At 42.3% G+C, this 17,225-nt stretch overlaps 4 protein-coding genes across 4 annotated transcripts; all 4 read left to right on the forward strand.

The window, feature by feature from the left end:
• Positions 1-690: 690 nt before the first annotated feature.
• On the forward strand, positions 691-2,316 carry EAF01_007311 (uncharacterized protein). Its single transcript, XM_038915566.1, has 3 exons — positions 691-1,414; positions 1,476-1,644; positions 1,702-2,316. Exons 1-3 carry the CDS (start codon positions 818-820, stop codon positions 2,100-2,102), a joined length of 1,167 nt encoding a protein of 388 aa, XP_038769204.1. The 5' UTR covers positions 691-817; the 3' UTR covers positions 2,103-2,316.
• A 5,311-nt stretch (positions 2,317-7,627) lies between these two features.
• On the forward strand, positions 7,628-8,863 carry EAF01_007312 (uncharacterized protein; the record flags this gene model as incomplete). Its single annotated transcript, XM_038915567.1, has 4 exons — positions 7,628-7,731; positions 7,845-7,978; positions 8,027-8,121; positions 8,174-8,863. The coding sequence occupies 4 exons, from the start codon at positions 7,628-7,630 to the stop codon at positions 8,861-8,863; spliced, it is 1,023 nt and encodes a 340-aa protein (XP_038769205.1).
• Positions 8,864-11,466: 2,603 nt separating this feature from the next.
• Positions 11,467-13,751, forward strand: EAF01_007313 (uncharacterized protein; the record flags this gene model as incomplete). Its single annotated transcript, XM_038915568.1, has 6 exons — positions 11,467-12,300; positions 12,351-12,432; positions 12,485-12,832; positions 12,881-13,343; positions 13,399-13,486; positions 13,536-13,751. The coding sequence occupies 6 exons, from the start codon at positions 11,467-11,469 to the stop codon at positions 13,749-13,751; spliced, it is 2,031 nt and encodes a 676-aa protein (XP_038769206.1).
• A 903-nt stretch (positions 13,752-14,654) lies between these two features.
• EAF01_007314 (uncharacterized protein) lies at positions 14,655-17,153 on the forward strand (the record flags this gene model as incomplete). Its single annotated transcript, XM_038915569.1, has 1 exon — positions 14,655-17,153. The coding sequence occupies one exon, from the start codon at positions 14,655-14,657 to the stop codon at positions 17,151-17,153; it is 2,499 nt and encodes an 832-aa protein (XP_038769207.1).
• Positions 17,154-17,225: the final 72 nt, after the last annotated feature.

Here is a 17,225-nt window from a genome sequence, read left to right on the forward strand (position 1 = left end):
CCCGCAATCATTGTGGCGCTCTGGGGTGCATGAGACAATTACTTTGGCTTGTTGCGCACAAATCGCAAACAGTTTTCCGATAATAACAGGCTATTTTTGACTGATGTCAGAAGATGATGCCAAGTATTCAGACCGATTGGTGGGTTGAACTTATCACCTCCCCGATGCGGGCGGGCAACTTCTCGGAATTTGATTATCGAAGTGTCCCGGAGGAACTGAATGTTTACGGAGAACTACCTGGAAGTGGTTTCTCGTAAAATTGTGGAGGTTGTGTTGGTGGAGTTATTCCTTAATCTCGAAAGCGATCGCTCTGTACGAAAGTATTTGCGGTCGAGACTCGAGAAGGAGTCTAACGGCGCTTAGCCGTTTGATATATAGTACACATAACGAACGTACTGGGGAGAACTAGAAGCTTATCTGAACTTCTGGGTCAAAGAAAGAGATTAAGCGAAAACTAACAATTAATCTTATTTGTGAGTGGGTATTTTGTTTGGAGTATATTATCTATTTAAACTAATTACCCGGTTTAGGGGTGAAGGTGGACGTACCCCTCCCTCATTTTCTTGTTCTAGCTGATGTTTATTAGTGCGCCGAAGTGCACGTGCCCCTCTTCGTCTTGTTCTGGAACTTCTGGCCGATGTTTGCTAGTCTGAGGAAGCTACGAGATGTAGACCCTTGATGACTGAATGCAAATTGAAAAGTACAAAGTCGGCGGCGGGGGACATGAGATTGCACAACTTGTTTGGAAGAATCAACCTACTCACTCTCTTTCACGTTCATTACTCACACTCTTTTTTTCTTCTCTTCAACAAACACGATGACGAACTTAAGGTTCATTTCGGCAGTGATGCTAGCGGCCTTCAGTACTTTGGTAGTGGCCGCACCAGTCGAAAGCGCTGAGAAGCGAGCTATCTCTTCCATAGTCAAAGGCACACCAATGGGCATGGCTTCTGCCGTCACGGGTGGCGGTAGTGCAGCAGTTGTGTATCCGACCACCATCGAGCAGTTAAAGGCCTACCTCACCTCAGACGAGCCCCAGAATATCGTCATATCCGGAGCTTTCAATTTTGTCGGATCAGAGGGCACAACTCCATTGACAGCTTGTAATAACTATCCATGCACGCCCTCGAATGGAGGACAGGCGCTACTTAACACCCTCGGTGGATGCGGCTCGAGCCCAACATACAGCGTGTCTGTCGATACTGCTGGTTATCAAGGTATCAATGTCAAGTCACAGAAGACACTTGTCGGCAAGAACGGCGCGACGCTGAACGGCAAAGGCTTGCGTTTTATTGGCGTCTCGAACATCATCATCCAGAACATCGCCATCACCAATCTTAACCCCAAGTACGTCTGGGGTGGTGATGCGCTAACTTTCAGTGATACTAACAATATATGGATTGATCATGTCACTGTGAGTTTTCTCTGGCATGCTAGCAGTGAAGGTAAAACCAACTAATATTTGCTTGACGTAGACATCTAGTCTCGGCCGTCAGCACTACAGCTTCGGCACCGGTGCCAACAACGCAGTTACAATCTCTAACAGCTTTATCAATGGCAAGACGGATCACTCCGCTTCGTGCGACGGACACACATACTGGGGTTTGGAGCTGGTAGGATCAGGGGATCAAATTACATTCTACAGTATGACTCTCCCGAATTCACCCCCCTGAAAATAGAGCTAACCACTACCCTCATTAGAAAATTACGTCTATAACACTTCTGGTCGTACCCCTGCACTTTCTGGAAACACACTTTTCCACGCCGTGAACAATGTCTGGTCCTCCAACTCCGGTCACCTACTCGAAGGAGACAAGAACGGCATGGGTCTGTACGAAGGTAACTACTTCACGAGCGTCCCGACGGTGGTGCAAGCAGGCTCTTCGATTCGTCTATTCACCTCGAACCCTGCCGATGCGTCCAAATGCGCGGCGTACCTTGGTCGTAACTGTGTCTCAAATAGTCTGTCTAGCTCGGGTGCCTTCAGCTACTCAGACACGAGCTTCCTTTATCTCTTCAAAGGAAAGACTAGCATTCCCTCGGCAGCTGCAGTTTCATCGATCCAGAATACTGTCCCTACCTCTGCAGGAAATACATTGTGATCAGCCCAGATGGCATATCTTTGATGGTGCATCGTGTTTTGATAACTCGTTACATATGGAAGCGGTCATTAGGAGACTCGGTCTATTTGGCTTGAACGTCGGAGAATTTATAGGTGTCTGAAACACGATCACAATCAACTATCTTCGAGTACCTATTCATAATTATATATTTTAATCTTTGTATTTAGTTAATATACATTCTTGTGGTCAATCACTCTGCAGTACATCATTGTAACCTAACATACACATCTGTGTTCTAGAATCAATTTCATCTCATCACAAGGCCATCATCTCTGACAGGATTTGCCACTGCTATGTTCCTAGCCAAGTAGTATAGAAGGGCTGGTATCTCCAACTCACCAGATGAATATTTCTATCTTCACTATATATCCCAGCCACTGGTCCCAGCTTCTCTCATAGCATCAGCAATATCCTGGGGGTTTCAAAGAATCTGCCAGCCTCCTTTCATGTATATTAAATGATTAAATCTGTGGCGCTTAGGTAGGAGGTAAACAGATATTATCGAAGTCACTGGAATCCCGTAACGTTATCATCCATCCAATCTTTAACGCGATGCTTCTTTTAAACGTAGCAATCCAAATAATCATCCTCTCTACGGGGTAGATACAACGTAGTTCAATAAGATCCCAAGACTTTGCCATCATTGCAGAGTCCCATAATAGCTTGGCAATGTCCTGCAGATCCCATCTTTTATTTATCGGATGCACTGTTTTCCTTCGTGTTAATGTTGTCAATATGCGAGTAGAGCTATTACCAACAATAGATCTATCTACTTATAATATGACCGTATGAGAATATACCAATCCTTTGTGGAAAACCTGCGCATGGCAAGTGATAAGCTGAAGGAGACGATGTGATATTGAAATATCCCATTATGAGGCACACACTGACATTCCTGAAGCGCGAAGCTTTCCCTGCCCAGTCTTACGATGGTTGTGCTTTTCAAAAAGTTCTCGATACATTTTTTGATCAAGATGAAATGCGAAATTCCGATACGCTACTGTCTCTTCGATGTGTGCCCTACCTTCACTAATTGTGTTCCTGGACATTCCATAGTCGAAGTCGTATAATGCGCCTCCTGGCTTCAACATCAGTCGAGTTCTTTTCGCGAGATGGTGAAAGGCTTGGGGATAAAGATTCTCTAAAGTTGATGATACAAGAGATTACAGGTATCGCTACCGGGGCGCTCCGAGGAATACCTATCAAAATTCAGCGTTGCTGATAGAAAGAAGTGGGCGGGAAAACGAATCATGACAAGAAAAGAAGATGCAGCATACGGTTTGCTCAATATTTTTGGAGTATCCATGTCAGTTATCTACGGCGAGGGAAGAGGCATTTAAGAGGCTGGAATGTGAGATCCAGGGGAACCTAACCGGTAAGACCTCAGTCCTGTTACCAAGAATTTATCAAGTAAAAATTCGAACCTGACTTCTGTGTATCGACACTGCACTAATATCTCGCTTCTGCCTGAAGATATAGAGCCAGCCGCGAAACGAAGGAAGTTTGATTCACAGATACCAGAGGCTCACAGCACTGTGTCCTCTCAGACAAAGAGCGATATCTTCAATTTTCCACGCTTCGATCAAATTGACGATCGTCCTAACAACGTGAAGTCCGGCCATTACAGAACCTGCAAATGGTGACTCACAACTTCAGTATACCTAGAGTGGCTGAACGACAGCATACTGCCAGAGAAGCATGGGGTTTTCTGGATTCGAGGTAAACCTGGAAGTGGTAAATTCACATTGACGAAGTTCGCTCTCTTTGAGTTGAAGAAATCATTCCCGGACATGCCATTGCTCTCATTCTTCTTCAACGCTCGGGACACAATTCTGGAAAAAAGTATTTTAGGGTTGTACAGCTCAAGTGAGATCACTTATTGTATACACCCCCAAGTCACTGTAAGGCCTCTCTTGTAGATATACTGAACGCATAATAAAAATTACTTTTGCAGATATGCAACAAAAGCCTAATAGGCTTTCCCAAATTCGATCAGAAATTCGAATGCTACAGGTGCTAAGACTCGTACCTACCAGATAGCAACAGCACGAGCTGAACCATCTTCTTCTAGGTCTTCTTAAAAAGCACTTTTTAGGACCAAATCTTTTTGTAGATATGCAACAAATCTTTCGCTTCCACACACCTAGGTGGGCATATATGGCTATTTTCAAAGAGATAATCTTGAGTAGGAAAGACATAGGAAGCTCGCGTTAAACCGGGAGACAAATAATCTATATCTGTAATCAGTCGTAGTAGAGATCAAAAACGGGATTTTGTCGATTTTCCCGGCGTCTTGGAAAGTACTTTTTGAACTTCAGATGTGCAACAAAACTTTTTGGCTTAATGTCTGTTTGGCCAGTTTCAATTCCGTTGACATAGATCACGATTGTTTGGTTTTTGTTCCGCCAGAAAGATAGTATCACGTCTCTTCGTCTCTCAGTACAAACACTTTTGGTCGGTTTCCTCAATGTTATCAAAAAGTACTTTTCAACACCAAAGGACTTCTGATCAGACGTGCAACAAAACTTTCCGAATTCTGTTACTCTTCTAGAACTTTAGATTCAATATTTCCGAGAGCATATATGAAGTCTACAGGAGCCTATCTCTGTATCCTATTCTGGAGTGGCAAAGCTGCTCGAAGTTGAAGGTAGTCAAAAAGTACTTTTAATTCCGGGCATTTTTGGTATCAGACGTGCAGCAAAACTCTGGATAGCTAATCAGTTGCTTGAATTATGCGTGTGTCCATAAGCAAGTCAAGCCGTATTCGACCAGAAGGCATGTACATGTTCTCTATAGCCGCCTCCTATTGACATACCTTGAGCCCTATAAAGACGTTTTGTTGCAAGGAAGCGGCGACACCAACAGTAGTACTTTTTGACCAAACACAGATATGCAGCAAGGCTCGACTAACTGATTGAGTATATATGGTGCTTAACCAATATTAAAAGTGGAATAACTCTTCATGTGAGGGATCTAACAAGCTCAAAATTGGCTAGGTAGTAGGAAACCTGCCTCTGTAACGTTCTATCTCCTTAGCACAAAAGCAAATTTGAGAAAAAAACCAACCTCCCAAAAAGTACTTTTTCGTAAATTCAGATATGCAACAAAACTTTTTGGGGGTTTCCTGTCGGGTTGTCGTCAGATCAATTGGAGAGGACAATAGGCTACATGGAAGTAAATGTGCAACTCTTGAAAAAATAGTTAACTTGGTATGATATATACATCTGTAGATTACGTAGGTTGTATTCGCTCATGGTATTGGCTATGAGGGTGAGTGTTCTTGAAGATAATGCTTGATAGAATAGCTGGGTATGACAATTGGCTAGAATGAGCTTCCATTGGTTATATTTCATTCGAGACTGATTCTCTCCCGAACGCGACTGACCGCTTGGTTGTGAAATGCCAATGGCATTTTGTAGGCCTGGTGGGAGCATGCAGAGATACTGCTACTTATTTCGGGGCCATGTAGGCCTGACAGCAATGCTCATAGGGTTCTCTTCGAATACAATAGTAATCATCCGGTTTGATCCATCATACTGACACAACCATAGGCATAATTTATATTGACTATTTCTCGCTTGAGAGTGACAAAAACTTGACGGATGAGATAAACGCATCACTTTCATATTTGCGTAATCTCCACTGGCATACAATGGCATGATATTGTTCGCCGATATGACAAAGTAACATTTTGGCTGATTCGGAGTATCAACATGGAAATGTAACACTGGACGGCACATACTGCCAAGAGGGTAGTATCGAACGGAACATCGAAGGTAAGATCAAGAATAGACCAGTTCTTCTACTCAGTCAAATACATCATCATATACTAATATTACGATGCTAATTCGGATACCTCGGACAAGTCGAAAAACATCGGGTGAGATATCTTTTGATTTCCGCGGAAGAGTCCAGGCTTCGGTACCACGAAGAATTCTCGGCGATGGCAAAAGAAAGGCAGAGAAATTTTCTTTGACCACTTTCTTGCATCAAAAAGGTACAAATGGTCAGGTGTCAAGTATTGACAGGCTCGCTTCAAGATTCCGTGGCGTTTACTTGTACAAGTGCTGGTTATTCTGTCTTTTGTTGCATATCTGAAAGTTGGCCGGAATTATTGCAACGGAGATGAGTTGCTGAGTTAAGCTTGGTACAGTGTCTAAAGTATGACATTCATACGAAACTGGTGGTTGAGGACGGTTAGTGTGATTCTAGATCGCTGGTGTGCTGGCTGCTGGAGAATGCTGAACGTTGTGGTTGTTCCGCCAGCCATGTTGGTTACAACATGAGATCAAGTCGTACGGTAGTACACAATAAAGTACATGATTGACATATCATGTTCACGATGAGAAGTCGTGACCTGATTTAAAGGTTGGTAAAAGCTGCAGATGCCGCACTTTGAGATGTTCGCTGAAAGTTCAAACTTATGCCTAGGTAAGATTACATGTTTAGATACTTGAGGGCGAATGACCAGAAAACCGATACCAATCCATTATAGGAGCTCATTTATACACAATACTGTCCTTTTAGTAAATGCCAAGTATTTTTTGTGGTAAAAGCCGTGAGTGGACTGTTGCATTTGGATTGAGTTCTTTGGTGATCGATGCATCAATTCTCTGACTTGTCGACACTTGCGTTGACCAGCTTTTGATAGCTACACAAATGCATATTGAACGCGTGTTAATTGATGTACGGAGGTCTATAACAAACCTAGACCTGCAGGTAGCCCAGTGCATTATCGTACCGGTATTTCGAGATTCGCAACGCAACACGCGGTCTGTACTATGCATCTGTATTTCGGCACAATATGTACTTTGCTCGTACTTGTGCATCATTGCCATTCATCGTACTCATATCCTCTTCAAATTTCACCCCGCCATTGACAAGATCCTCATGACTGGTCACTTAAGTGTTCAGCAAATTCGGATCGATGAGCCTTGAATATCATTATCAAGTATCAAGATGTCAATGAGACCGAGGTCACTTCTCGCCCAGAATGGTGTCTACTGGACCCCTTCATTCGATAAACCTCTAGATAGGTACTTTTTCGTATGTCAAGACTTCTTAAGAACACAAGGGTCTGTTGGTTGCTAATACATTAAATAGAATATAATGACTAAACCGCCAAGGAGTTTCAGATAGGCAAATTTCATTATCAAACAATTTAATAATTATTGTTCAGAAGTAATAAATCCTTTGTGTGATATGCTTTGTTTTGTGGTGAGACCTTATCTTCGCTCCTGGAGAAGAAATCCCGATCAACAGGTGAAGCGAAAGCGGAGTCAGAGCACCAAAAATAAATAATTTGGGGTTTCCCGCGAAGACAACTCGAAAGACTTAATTCACCAATTCTGCGGCCTTTATGTATTCTATGAATCTGCGAGTGGCTTACTATTGATAATTCGGATCCGAAATCATTTTGCCCCCAGTACCATCTATATCGAGGTCTTATATCAACCTCAATTCGAGGTTTCTTCACACCATACAGTGACTCAAGGACCAGAACAATGTCTGCCTCTCTTCCAGGCAATCGAGAATTACCCGCTTCTCAGTATGATCTCAGTACATACTGGGGACGGGTAATGCATTCTGCGGCCATTTCAGACCCTAGGTGAGGAGGAATTTGTTGTGTGTTTTCACCAAAAAGGTGCTCACACTTTCTTTTAGACACTCCATCGTGGCCGTTTTGAAAGTATACAACATCATATGCTGACTATTGAACAGAACATTGTTGGTCGACAGCGCCGGATTGGAGCATGCGAAAAGTCTCATTTCGAGTTATAAACAGGGGAAGATCCATGAAATGACTCCGCAGTTATGGAATGCGAAAAAGATTGTCGATTCAACATTACATCCGGGTTTGTGAGAATCTGCGAAAGTACTGGATGGAAGGCTCATATTACTAGATACCGGCACTCCAGTTTTCCTTCCATTTCGAATGTCATGCTTCGTCTTGTCGAATTTGGTAGTTACAGCAGGAATGCTTACACCAGGATTGGGAGTAAGCTCTCTCAGAAGTTCTGTAGAAATATCCCATTGCTAACAGCTGGCAGACGACAGGAACATTGTTATGGCAAATTACAAATCAATCTCTTAATGTGGCTATCAACAATGCCAATGCCAACAAATCCACACCTCTCTCAACCTCAAAAATTGCACAATCTTACTTTCTCGCAGTTGGAGCTTCTTGCTCTGTTGCACTTGGTCTCAATGCTCTTGTTCCAAGATTAAAGAAAGTCAGCCCAGGCACCAAGATGATTCTTGGAAGATTGGTGCCCTTCGCTGCCGTTGCAAGTGCTGGAGCATTGAATGTTTTCTTGATGCGAGGAGAAGAAATTAGAAAAGGCATTGATGTCTACCCAGTTCTCTCAGAATCGGATAAGGTAAAGCTTGCAGCAGAGGGCAAATCTGAGTCCGAGGTTGCTTCATTGGGCAAGAGCAAGAAAGCAGCCACTATTGCCGTCTCGGAGACAGCTATCAGTCGAGTTTTGAACAGTTCTCCAATTATGGTTATTCCAGCATTAATTTTGGTGAGATTACAGAAGAAGCAGTTTCTCATTAGAAACCCTAGACTCACATTACCGATCAATCTGGGTCTCATTCTTGGTACTAGTTTATTTGCTCTACCTCTAGCTCTAGCGGCCTTCCCTCAACGCCAAAGCGTAGATGCATCAACGTTAGAGGAGGAATTCTGGGGCAAGGGCGGAGAGGGTGGAAAGGTGGTTTTCAACAGAGGAATATGAAGACATCATTGAATGACTCGAATTTTATATTTCCAAGACACAATTCGGCCTTATTCCACCACAATTTTCAAAGGTCCATCATGCGGCTCGAGTTCTATTTTAACCCCACCGAGAGATCTACTGGCGGGATATTGATTAAAGAAAGCATAGAGCATGGCGTTCATGGCTACACTGCACAGGAATCTGATACCAATAGAAGAAAATACAAATAACACATAGATAACAATTCAGCTGAGGCTGTATAACATTTCGCTTCTCACCCCTTCTTGAATTAAGTGTCTCTTGGGCACGTGATTGCCGACTCAAAGACCAACGGGATCCCCTTGTTCGTCGATCACACATCCCGCACGACCATTAAATTGGTTCATGAGCACGGATTTTTATATCTGTATCTCAGCAGGTCTTTCTAGAATTGTTTAGGATATTCGTTCGAAACTCAAACTCATGTGAGTACAGTAAGTAATATTTTTCTGTTCGCATCTATTACGAGAAACAAGTTGCAATGATGATCCCTCCATACCTCGCCTATGACAATTGCCACATGAGATAAAGAAGATCGAGGGGTTTCTATCAAGCGGATGATTTTCGAAGTAGAACAATGGATGGAAATTTCAGTGGCAATTGCACAGAAAAGTAAAAGGTTGAACCAGTGTGGAATTTTGAATAGATTGAGAAATTAGAAATACTACTGCAAAAATAACTTTTGTTACTATTATGGGCTTAAGGATCTTCCCGATCTAATATATATCCTGCAAAATGTTACAGTGTTGGCTTTCCTTGGGCTGAGCTTTTCTAGGCAGTAGGTTTGTGGGTTTGTGAGGTTGTTTTTTTCTTTCTTTGTGAAGCATGATGACAGGACTTATTAGACTTGGATCATGCATTCATCAACTCAGTCAATGTAAGAATAACGGAGGGGGGTTGGTTCCACTGATAAAGGATTGGCCAAAATGAATGAATAGGAAGGCTTCTGGATGAATTGAGGGGAGAACCACCGGCTTTTCTCAGAAGTGTTTTAAGTGATGTGATGTGACTGACTACATAGATATATGAATGGAAGGACTTTTTCAAAGAAAGTGACATCGTCACATCGGGGTAAAGATGGCTAGATGGGTAAGATTAGTCGTGGCATGCAGAAAGGGCTTGTAAGTTGCAGTCCATCCCTAGTATCTCCCTAGGTACATTTGAGAATGGAGGGAGGGAGGTCGCTCGCTATCCTACACTACATATTGACAGAACGTATGATACAGGGGAAATGGAGCATGGCGAATGGGATAACTTCATATTGACATGATAGTCGGTTGGCATGAAGTATAATTCTCTTGGGACAAGGGACTAATAAAGCCTTTTCGACTTGAGGGGAATGAATTATAGCTCTGTACTTGGTAAAAGTCGGTATGTGAGGAAGGTAAATGAATGTACCAAGAGTGAATGATTAGCTGGGTACGTAAATACCTAGGTATCTAATGGATGTATTTATAAGATCACAATAGTTTTATTATATGAAGAAGGATGATTTCAATAATTCAATGATGTGAATTAATAGACCCAAAAGAGAATATCATGGTTTGACCTGTTTTTCTCTGTACCTAGGTAGGTATTCTTCCTAAATTGAGATGCCCTCAATCATGAGTGAGTGAATCGAGATACCTCCCTAGTCCGGAGCAGGTAAAATCCAATCATTTGATATAGACTGACCATGAACAGACACTTTTCTTTGATCACTCATTGGGTAATTCATCAGGTAGATAGATAGATAGATAGATAGATAGATAGATACCTCAATGTATTATCATTTTTCATGATTCAAAATCGAGGGAAGAAATGATGAAGAAGAAGAAAGAGAGGGAAGAAAGAGAAAGAGAGGAAGGAATACATAGGTAGAGTGAAGAAAAGAAGAGAAAGAAATTTAACAAATGGTCAAACATGAATCCAGTGAATCAATCGAGTTGAACGGTTCACTTATTATTATTATTATTATTATTATGATTATTATAGTTTCCGAGTACAGTAGTGCTGGTCGTAGTGGAACAAACCAAAAGAATTCACCACCCAATTCAATTAACTTTACTTTACTTTACTTGAAAATCATACAATACAGTCCTTGCTAAGTCATAAGCGATCTTGAACCACCCGCAAGAAACGCCAGTGCCATCAAGTTCAGAAAACTGGAAAGAAGTGCTTATTTCTAATTCTCTCAGAGCACCCCAACTTTATCGAAAAGATATCCAACAATATTTTCTTGCATCTGGAAATTTAACACATCCAAACCTACCTATCAAGTCAATATAATCCACCCTCCTTCGAGAAATGTCGCGTATTTGACATTTCGAACCCAGCGCGATACGGTCGGAAAGATAGAAAGAATTACCTTAGACCATCATCCATCATCCACTTCCAACGTCAACCGTCAACTCCTTCATACATCATCGCGCATTTCTTCTACATTACAACAATCAACTCATACTCTTCCATATTGGACTCGATGCTCGGATCCTTTTGATCTCGAGAATTCATCTTAAATCATCCAAATACTTCAAAAATTTGGACGTGATAAAGTCTGAGCCCACCCCAGGGTCGAAGCGATTACTACTTGCCATTGTGCCATGTCGACTCCATCGACTTTACCTCCCCATCATCCCAATTACGGATACTCACATCATCAGAATTATCAATCAAACCACCAATATCGAGCGAGCAACGGTCTGTTGAACGGAAATAGCCGTTTGGGCATCTCTTACACCCTTCCGACCAACTCGTCGAGTAATAGCATATCGTCGAGTGTAGCTCCTCCTCCAAAGTTGACTCAACTACCCTCACATCCTGCAAAAGTCGAGTCTAAAAAATCTCCAAAAAAGCCCGCAGCCATGGTTTCTACCTCGTCGCAAGCGCCTCCCCCGCACAAGAGACAAAGGTCCAAGGAGAGACAACCAGACTGGGATAAATTCTACGAGAATGGTTTACCTAAAGAGGTAATTGTCATCGATAGTTCTGAATCCCCAGAACCCTCCTTGGACGTTTCTTCACATATTCAAGCCAACAATTCTGCCGTGGCAGCGAATAATGGCCATGCGGCGAAGAAGAGAAAACGCAATGATGCATATGATCCCATATACCAACTTGACCCCTCGATCGATCCGAGTCCACACTACAAATCAGAATCGGGTTCCGGTTCCACAATATCCACCGATCGCACAACATCAGCAGTTCATACAACCGCCGCTACATCCCTTGGTTCACATTCATCCAATGGGCAAAATGGGTACGAGGCTGCGGAAGTTATAGGGCAAAAGAGGAAAAGGACCAATACTCGATTGCAAATTGCGAATGAAGCCAAGCGGAAAGAACTAGAAATCAATGGGGATGCATTCACCAACTACATACCACCTCCCAAGCCACCCATAAAATCTCGCGATGTCCCAGTACGACCGATTGCGGATGTAAGTCTTGATGCTTTCCCTAGTACGATCGAAAGCTAACATATGTGAAGAATTCTTATACTAAGAATACTAAAATCGATGATGACGATGGTCATTATATCGTTGTTCCAGAAACTCACCTAACAACACAATGTAAGTTTCCATGGGTTCATCCAATACTTTGTACAGACTAATAAGAAATCAGACCAGGTTCAGAAATTACTTGGTCAAGGAACCTTTGGAAAGGTTGTACAAGCTAAAGATCTTCAAAATGATAAATGTGTTGCTATCAAGATCATTCGCTCTGTGCAGAAATATCGGGATGCTTCGAAAATCGAGTTACGAGTCCTCTCAACACTCAAAGCAAATGATCGTGAGAACCGAAACAGATGTATACATCTTCGGGATTGTTTCGATTACAGAGGGCATATATGCATAGTCATGGATCTTTTGGGACAGAGTGTTTTCGATTTCTTGAAGGGCAATTCCTTTGTACCCTTTCCCAATTCCCAGATTCAACATTTTGCGCGACAGTTGTTTACGAGTGTTGCCTGTAAGTATCTTGCCATGAATAAAAAGTCACTAGCTAACACTGGACCAGTTCTCCACGACTTAAACTTAATTCACACAGATCTCAAGCCGGAGAATATCTTGTTATGCAACAGTGCATATCAAGCTTTTACGTACAGCCGCAAAATTCCTTCTTCTTCAAGCACAGTTACACGGCAAGCGGCACAGCGGAAAGTTCTTCTGGATACAGAGATTCGACTCATTGATTTTGGTTCCGCAACTTTTCAGGATGAATATCACTCATCTGTCGTATCTACACGTCATTACCGAGCTCCTGAAATTATTCTTGGTCTTGGTTGGTCGTTCCCATGTGATATCTGGAGTATTGGATGTATACTTGTCGAATTCTTTACGGGCGATGCCCTTTTCCAAACACATGATAACCTGGAGCATCTGGCCATGATGGAAGCGGTAGTCGATAAAAAAATAGATACCCATCTCGTTCAACAAGTCAACACTATGGCAAAACGAAACGGAGGAAATCCAGCTCAAAAGTGAGTACCCTGGAATCTTCCCTAAAAAAATGTTCATACTGATGTGATTTCTCAGATATTTCAAGCGCTTGAGACTCGAGTACCCATCTGCTGACACCACAAGGGCTTCACGGCGATTTGTGAAGGCGATGAAACCATTACATGTAAGTTATTCCGAATGTTACTTAGCAAACCTTACTAATAAAATCATAGGAAATCATTAAGGATCAGTCGAAATTTAGCAAGAATTTCCTAGATCTACTGAGAAAGATATTCGTCTATGATCCAAACGAACGTATCACCGCCAAGGAGGCGCTTCAACATCCGTGGTTTAAGGAAGCTGCAACAGCAGATGACGGTACGGAAGCAGCGAAAATTAGGTTACAAAGGCAAAGCGGGACATTTGTGGCACCACAGAGGCATCATTGAGCGATTAATGAACTATGACGGCGTAAATGGCATGGAGCATGGGGATATCTTTTTACTCTGCACTATTTGTTTAGTTTAGCAGCGGATCGCGGTGGTAATGACTTTTGTATTATTTTACATAAATATTCTGCTCCCGGAAACAATCTGGGCGTCTTGATTACTTTCAGAAAATAGACACAGGATGGAGTTCCAGCAAGTTAACGCTTAGCTTACTATAATGTTGAGAGCATCGTTGGTTTCAAAATGAATCTCATCACATAGGATTTTAACAAATACCTAGTACATAACACTATTTGGAGGTTTACTTTTCTCGAATGTTTTTGAGTGATTAGAGTGCATGCTATAGTCTGTCTAGCTACCTAGGTAGGTAGGTAGGTACTAGGTCAGTACTATCTAGATAGTGTTCACAACAATTTTCCTGATATTGAATGCTATATGATGCTGTCTCGGCTACCGTATAATTTCATGAAATCCGTCATAATTTTTTACAAGTACCTATTTATCTGATCACGAATTCTGTAACTGCAACAAGAATATGAAGTGACATTTGCTTCCAGCTTAATGCAGAAATTCTCATCAATCACAAGGTTGAATCTCAAATCTAGATTTCGAGGTCTTAGAAAATCACTTCACGAAGCACTGAAAACCTTCCCAAGAAAAGAGGGGTATAGTTTTCCTCCACATCCAGCAAGATTATCTCCCTTGCCCACTCAATATATTTTAGAGAATAACGACAATCTAAGAGTTTCTCCAGACTCATCTCACACGCTTCCGAATGTTGTGAATGTAAAGCGGTCTCTTATTCTCAAGGAAAATCCGGGGAATGTATATCGCAGCGCAAAATACAGGAGACCATTGATCAATAGTAGCAATCGCCTTCATCGACCAGGAGATTTAACCAAGATGCGCAATTATATCCAATTCCTCACAACTCCCACGGTGGATACGCCTGGGACTTCATTACTTTTACATTTTGATAACAAGAGATACTTGATTGGAAATATTGCAGAGGGAACTCAAAGAGCATGTGTGCAAGGCAAGATCGGGTTGATGAAAGTTGGGGAGGTTTTTATGACTGGCAAGGTGGATTGGGCTTCGACTGGAGGAATATTGGGCATGATTTTGACATTGGCAGATGCGACCAGTGCTTCAAGAGAGGCACAGTTCCAAGTTGCAAACGCGAAATCGCAAAAGAAAGGAGGACGCGCTGAGAAACCCGACAAGGCCTTTTTGAATATACATGGAGGAGAAAACTTGACTCATCTACTTGCGACGGCTAGGAGATTCGTTTTCAGAAATGGGATGCCGTTATATACAAACGAATATCGACCGGAGAGAGAACAGAGAACGAATTGGGACCCTTCATGGAGTGACGAAAATATCAAGGTCTGGGCTATGGCTATTAAAGCGGAAGGAACTGCGAAGCGTCGTGGGAAGAGAAGTCACGATGAGTTTTCGGATGATTCTCTGGATGGCTCTCTTGCTGAAAAGAGCAAGGAACTTGAGCTTAAGGAAGCCCAAGAACTCAGGGATAAGGAGGATAATGAACATCAAATACGAAAGTCTGTCGTATCTTCTATGTTTGACTCTGATTGGAAGCTAGATACTTTGTATTCCATGAAGCTTAAGGATGTCAGAATGCCTGCCACCATCTTTGTTAGAAACTCAGATGGTAAGATACAAAGATATCAAGGACCTAAACCCGGAGGAAATCAAGAAGTTCCCGATATTGAAGTCCTTACTCGGAAACCTTGGCCAGGAGCACTGGTCGAATCTTTACCTCCGACTAAACCCTCTACCAGTTCAGTCTCATATATCATCAAGAACCATACTCAGCGTGGAAAGTTCAATCCCAAGGAAGCCGAGAGATTGAATGTCCAGAAAGGTGCTGATTATCGAACTTTGGCAGCGGGAAGAAGTGTGATTGCGACCGACGGTACCACTGTCACTCCAGAACAAGTTTTGGGAGTGAGCAAAGAAGGTACTGGAGTTGCAGTTCTCGAAATACCTGATGCCTCTTATATTAAAGGTCTACTTACACGTGAAGAATGGAAAGCAAAAGAGGTCATGGCAGGAGTTAAATTAATAATATGGATCTTGGGTCCTGGCGTTTTAGCTGACCCCAGGATACAAGAGTTCATGGAAGAGCGCAAAGAACTTGCTCACATTGTCTCCTCTCAAGATAATTGCCCAAATTATCTTGCATTCAGCTCGGCCGCCGCGCAAGCTATTCGTCTACACCTCCTCGATTCCGAACGTTTCCCAATTCCTGCATTCAGTAATACATCCGAGCCACCATCCCAGCCTGTACCATATTTCAAGGCAAAATTAGGGAAAACAATGCTACTCGAACCAAAATTCGAGATTCAAGATGACAAGTGCATCCCTTATCTTGATACAGAGCAGGTGGCAAAGGAAACAGATCCTGAAGTTCTTGCTCTAGCAAACGCAGCTAGAAAAGAGATTATGAGTCCAGAGTATCAAGCAAAGCTTGATGAAGTTCAAAAAGATATACCATGCAAGGATGCAGAAGTTATTACTCTCGGAACTGGTTCGGCATTACCTTCAAAGTATCGAAATGTTTCAGCCACTCTACTTCGAATTCCAGAATATGGTGATTACCTATTCGACGCTGGTGAGAATACTCTTGGTCAATTGAAGAGAGTATTTGGCAAAGAACTACCAGGTGTACTCTCTAGTCTCAAAGCAATTTGGATCAGTCATCTTCACGCCGATCATCATCTCGGTACTACTTCAGTCATTAAAGCGTGGCATGAAGAAACATCTAAGAATGAAGCGACAAGAAATAATAAACTTGCCGTAGCATCAGACCATGGTATGATTCATTGGTTAACGGAATACTCAGAGGTCGAGAATTATGGATTTGAGAGACTGGAGCTCGTTGAAATGACTCCTGCAGTCAATAACCTTTACGAAGAATTCACACCAGAAAAAACGAAAGCATTTGGTCTTTCGTCTATTGAAGCTTGTCAAGTAAGCCATTGTCATGGTGCTTTGGCTGTTGCATTGAATTTCCCCAATGGATTCAAGGTTGCTTACTCGGGTGATTGTCGACCTTCACAAGACTTTGTCAGGATTGGTAAAGGTGCAACATTGCTGATTCACGAGGCTACATTCGATGATGAACTTCAAGGTGATGCTATTGCCAAGAAACATTCCACAACTTCGGAAGCAATGAATATTGGCAAGGGTATGGGAGCAAGGCGTATTTTACTCACTCACTTTTCTCAGAGATATCAAAAGATACCAGTTATGGACAGTGAAGTTACAGATCAAGTTGCCATTGTTGCATTCGATTATATGAGGGTTAAGATATCTGATTTTTCGAAAATAGCGGCATTTAGACCGGCGTTACTGAAGCTTTATGAAGAGAAAGAATAGATTAAGGGATTGAATGGATGCAATTTCACGATTGCGAAGGAGAAGCATGGATTAGGATCGGTTATCACTTAA

Source organism: Botrytis porri (genome assembly GCF_014898465.1).
Source record: "Botrytis porri strain MUCL 3234 chromosome Unknown BPOR_009, whole genome shotgun sequence".
In the NCBI taxonomy this organism is placed as follows: Eukaryota; Fungi; Ascomycota; class Leotiomycetes; order Helotiales; family Sclerotiniaceae; genus Botrytis; species Botrytis porri.

What these genes read in the sequence shown, in the direction of transcription:
- EAF01_007311 (XM_038915566.1), top strand. Translation starts at nt 818, where the DNA reads ATGACGAACTTAAGGTTCATTTCGGCAGTGATGCTAGCGGCCTTCAGT. An exon ending in TATGGATTGATCATGTCACT is followed by an intron (nt 1,415 to 1,475) that starts GTGAGTTTTCTC and finishes TGCTTGACGTAG; the next exon opens with ACATCTAGTCTCGGCCGTCA. An exon ending in GGATCAAATTACATTCTACA is followed by an intron (nt 1,645 to 1,701) that starts GTATGACTCTCC and finishes TACCCTCATTAG; the next exon opens with AAAATTACGTCTATAACACT.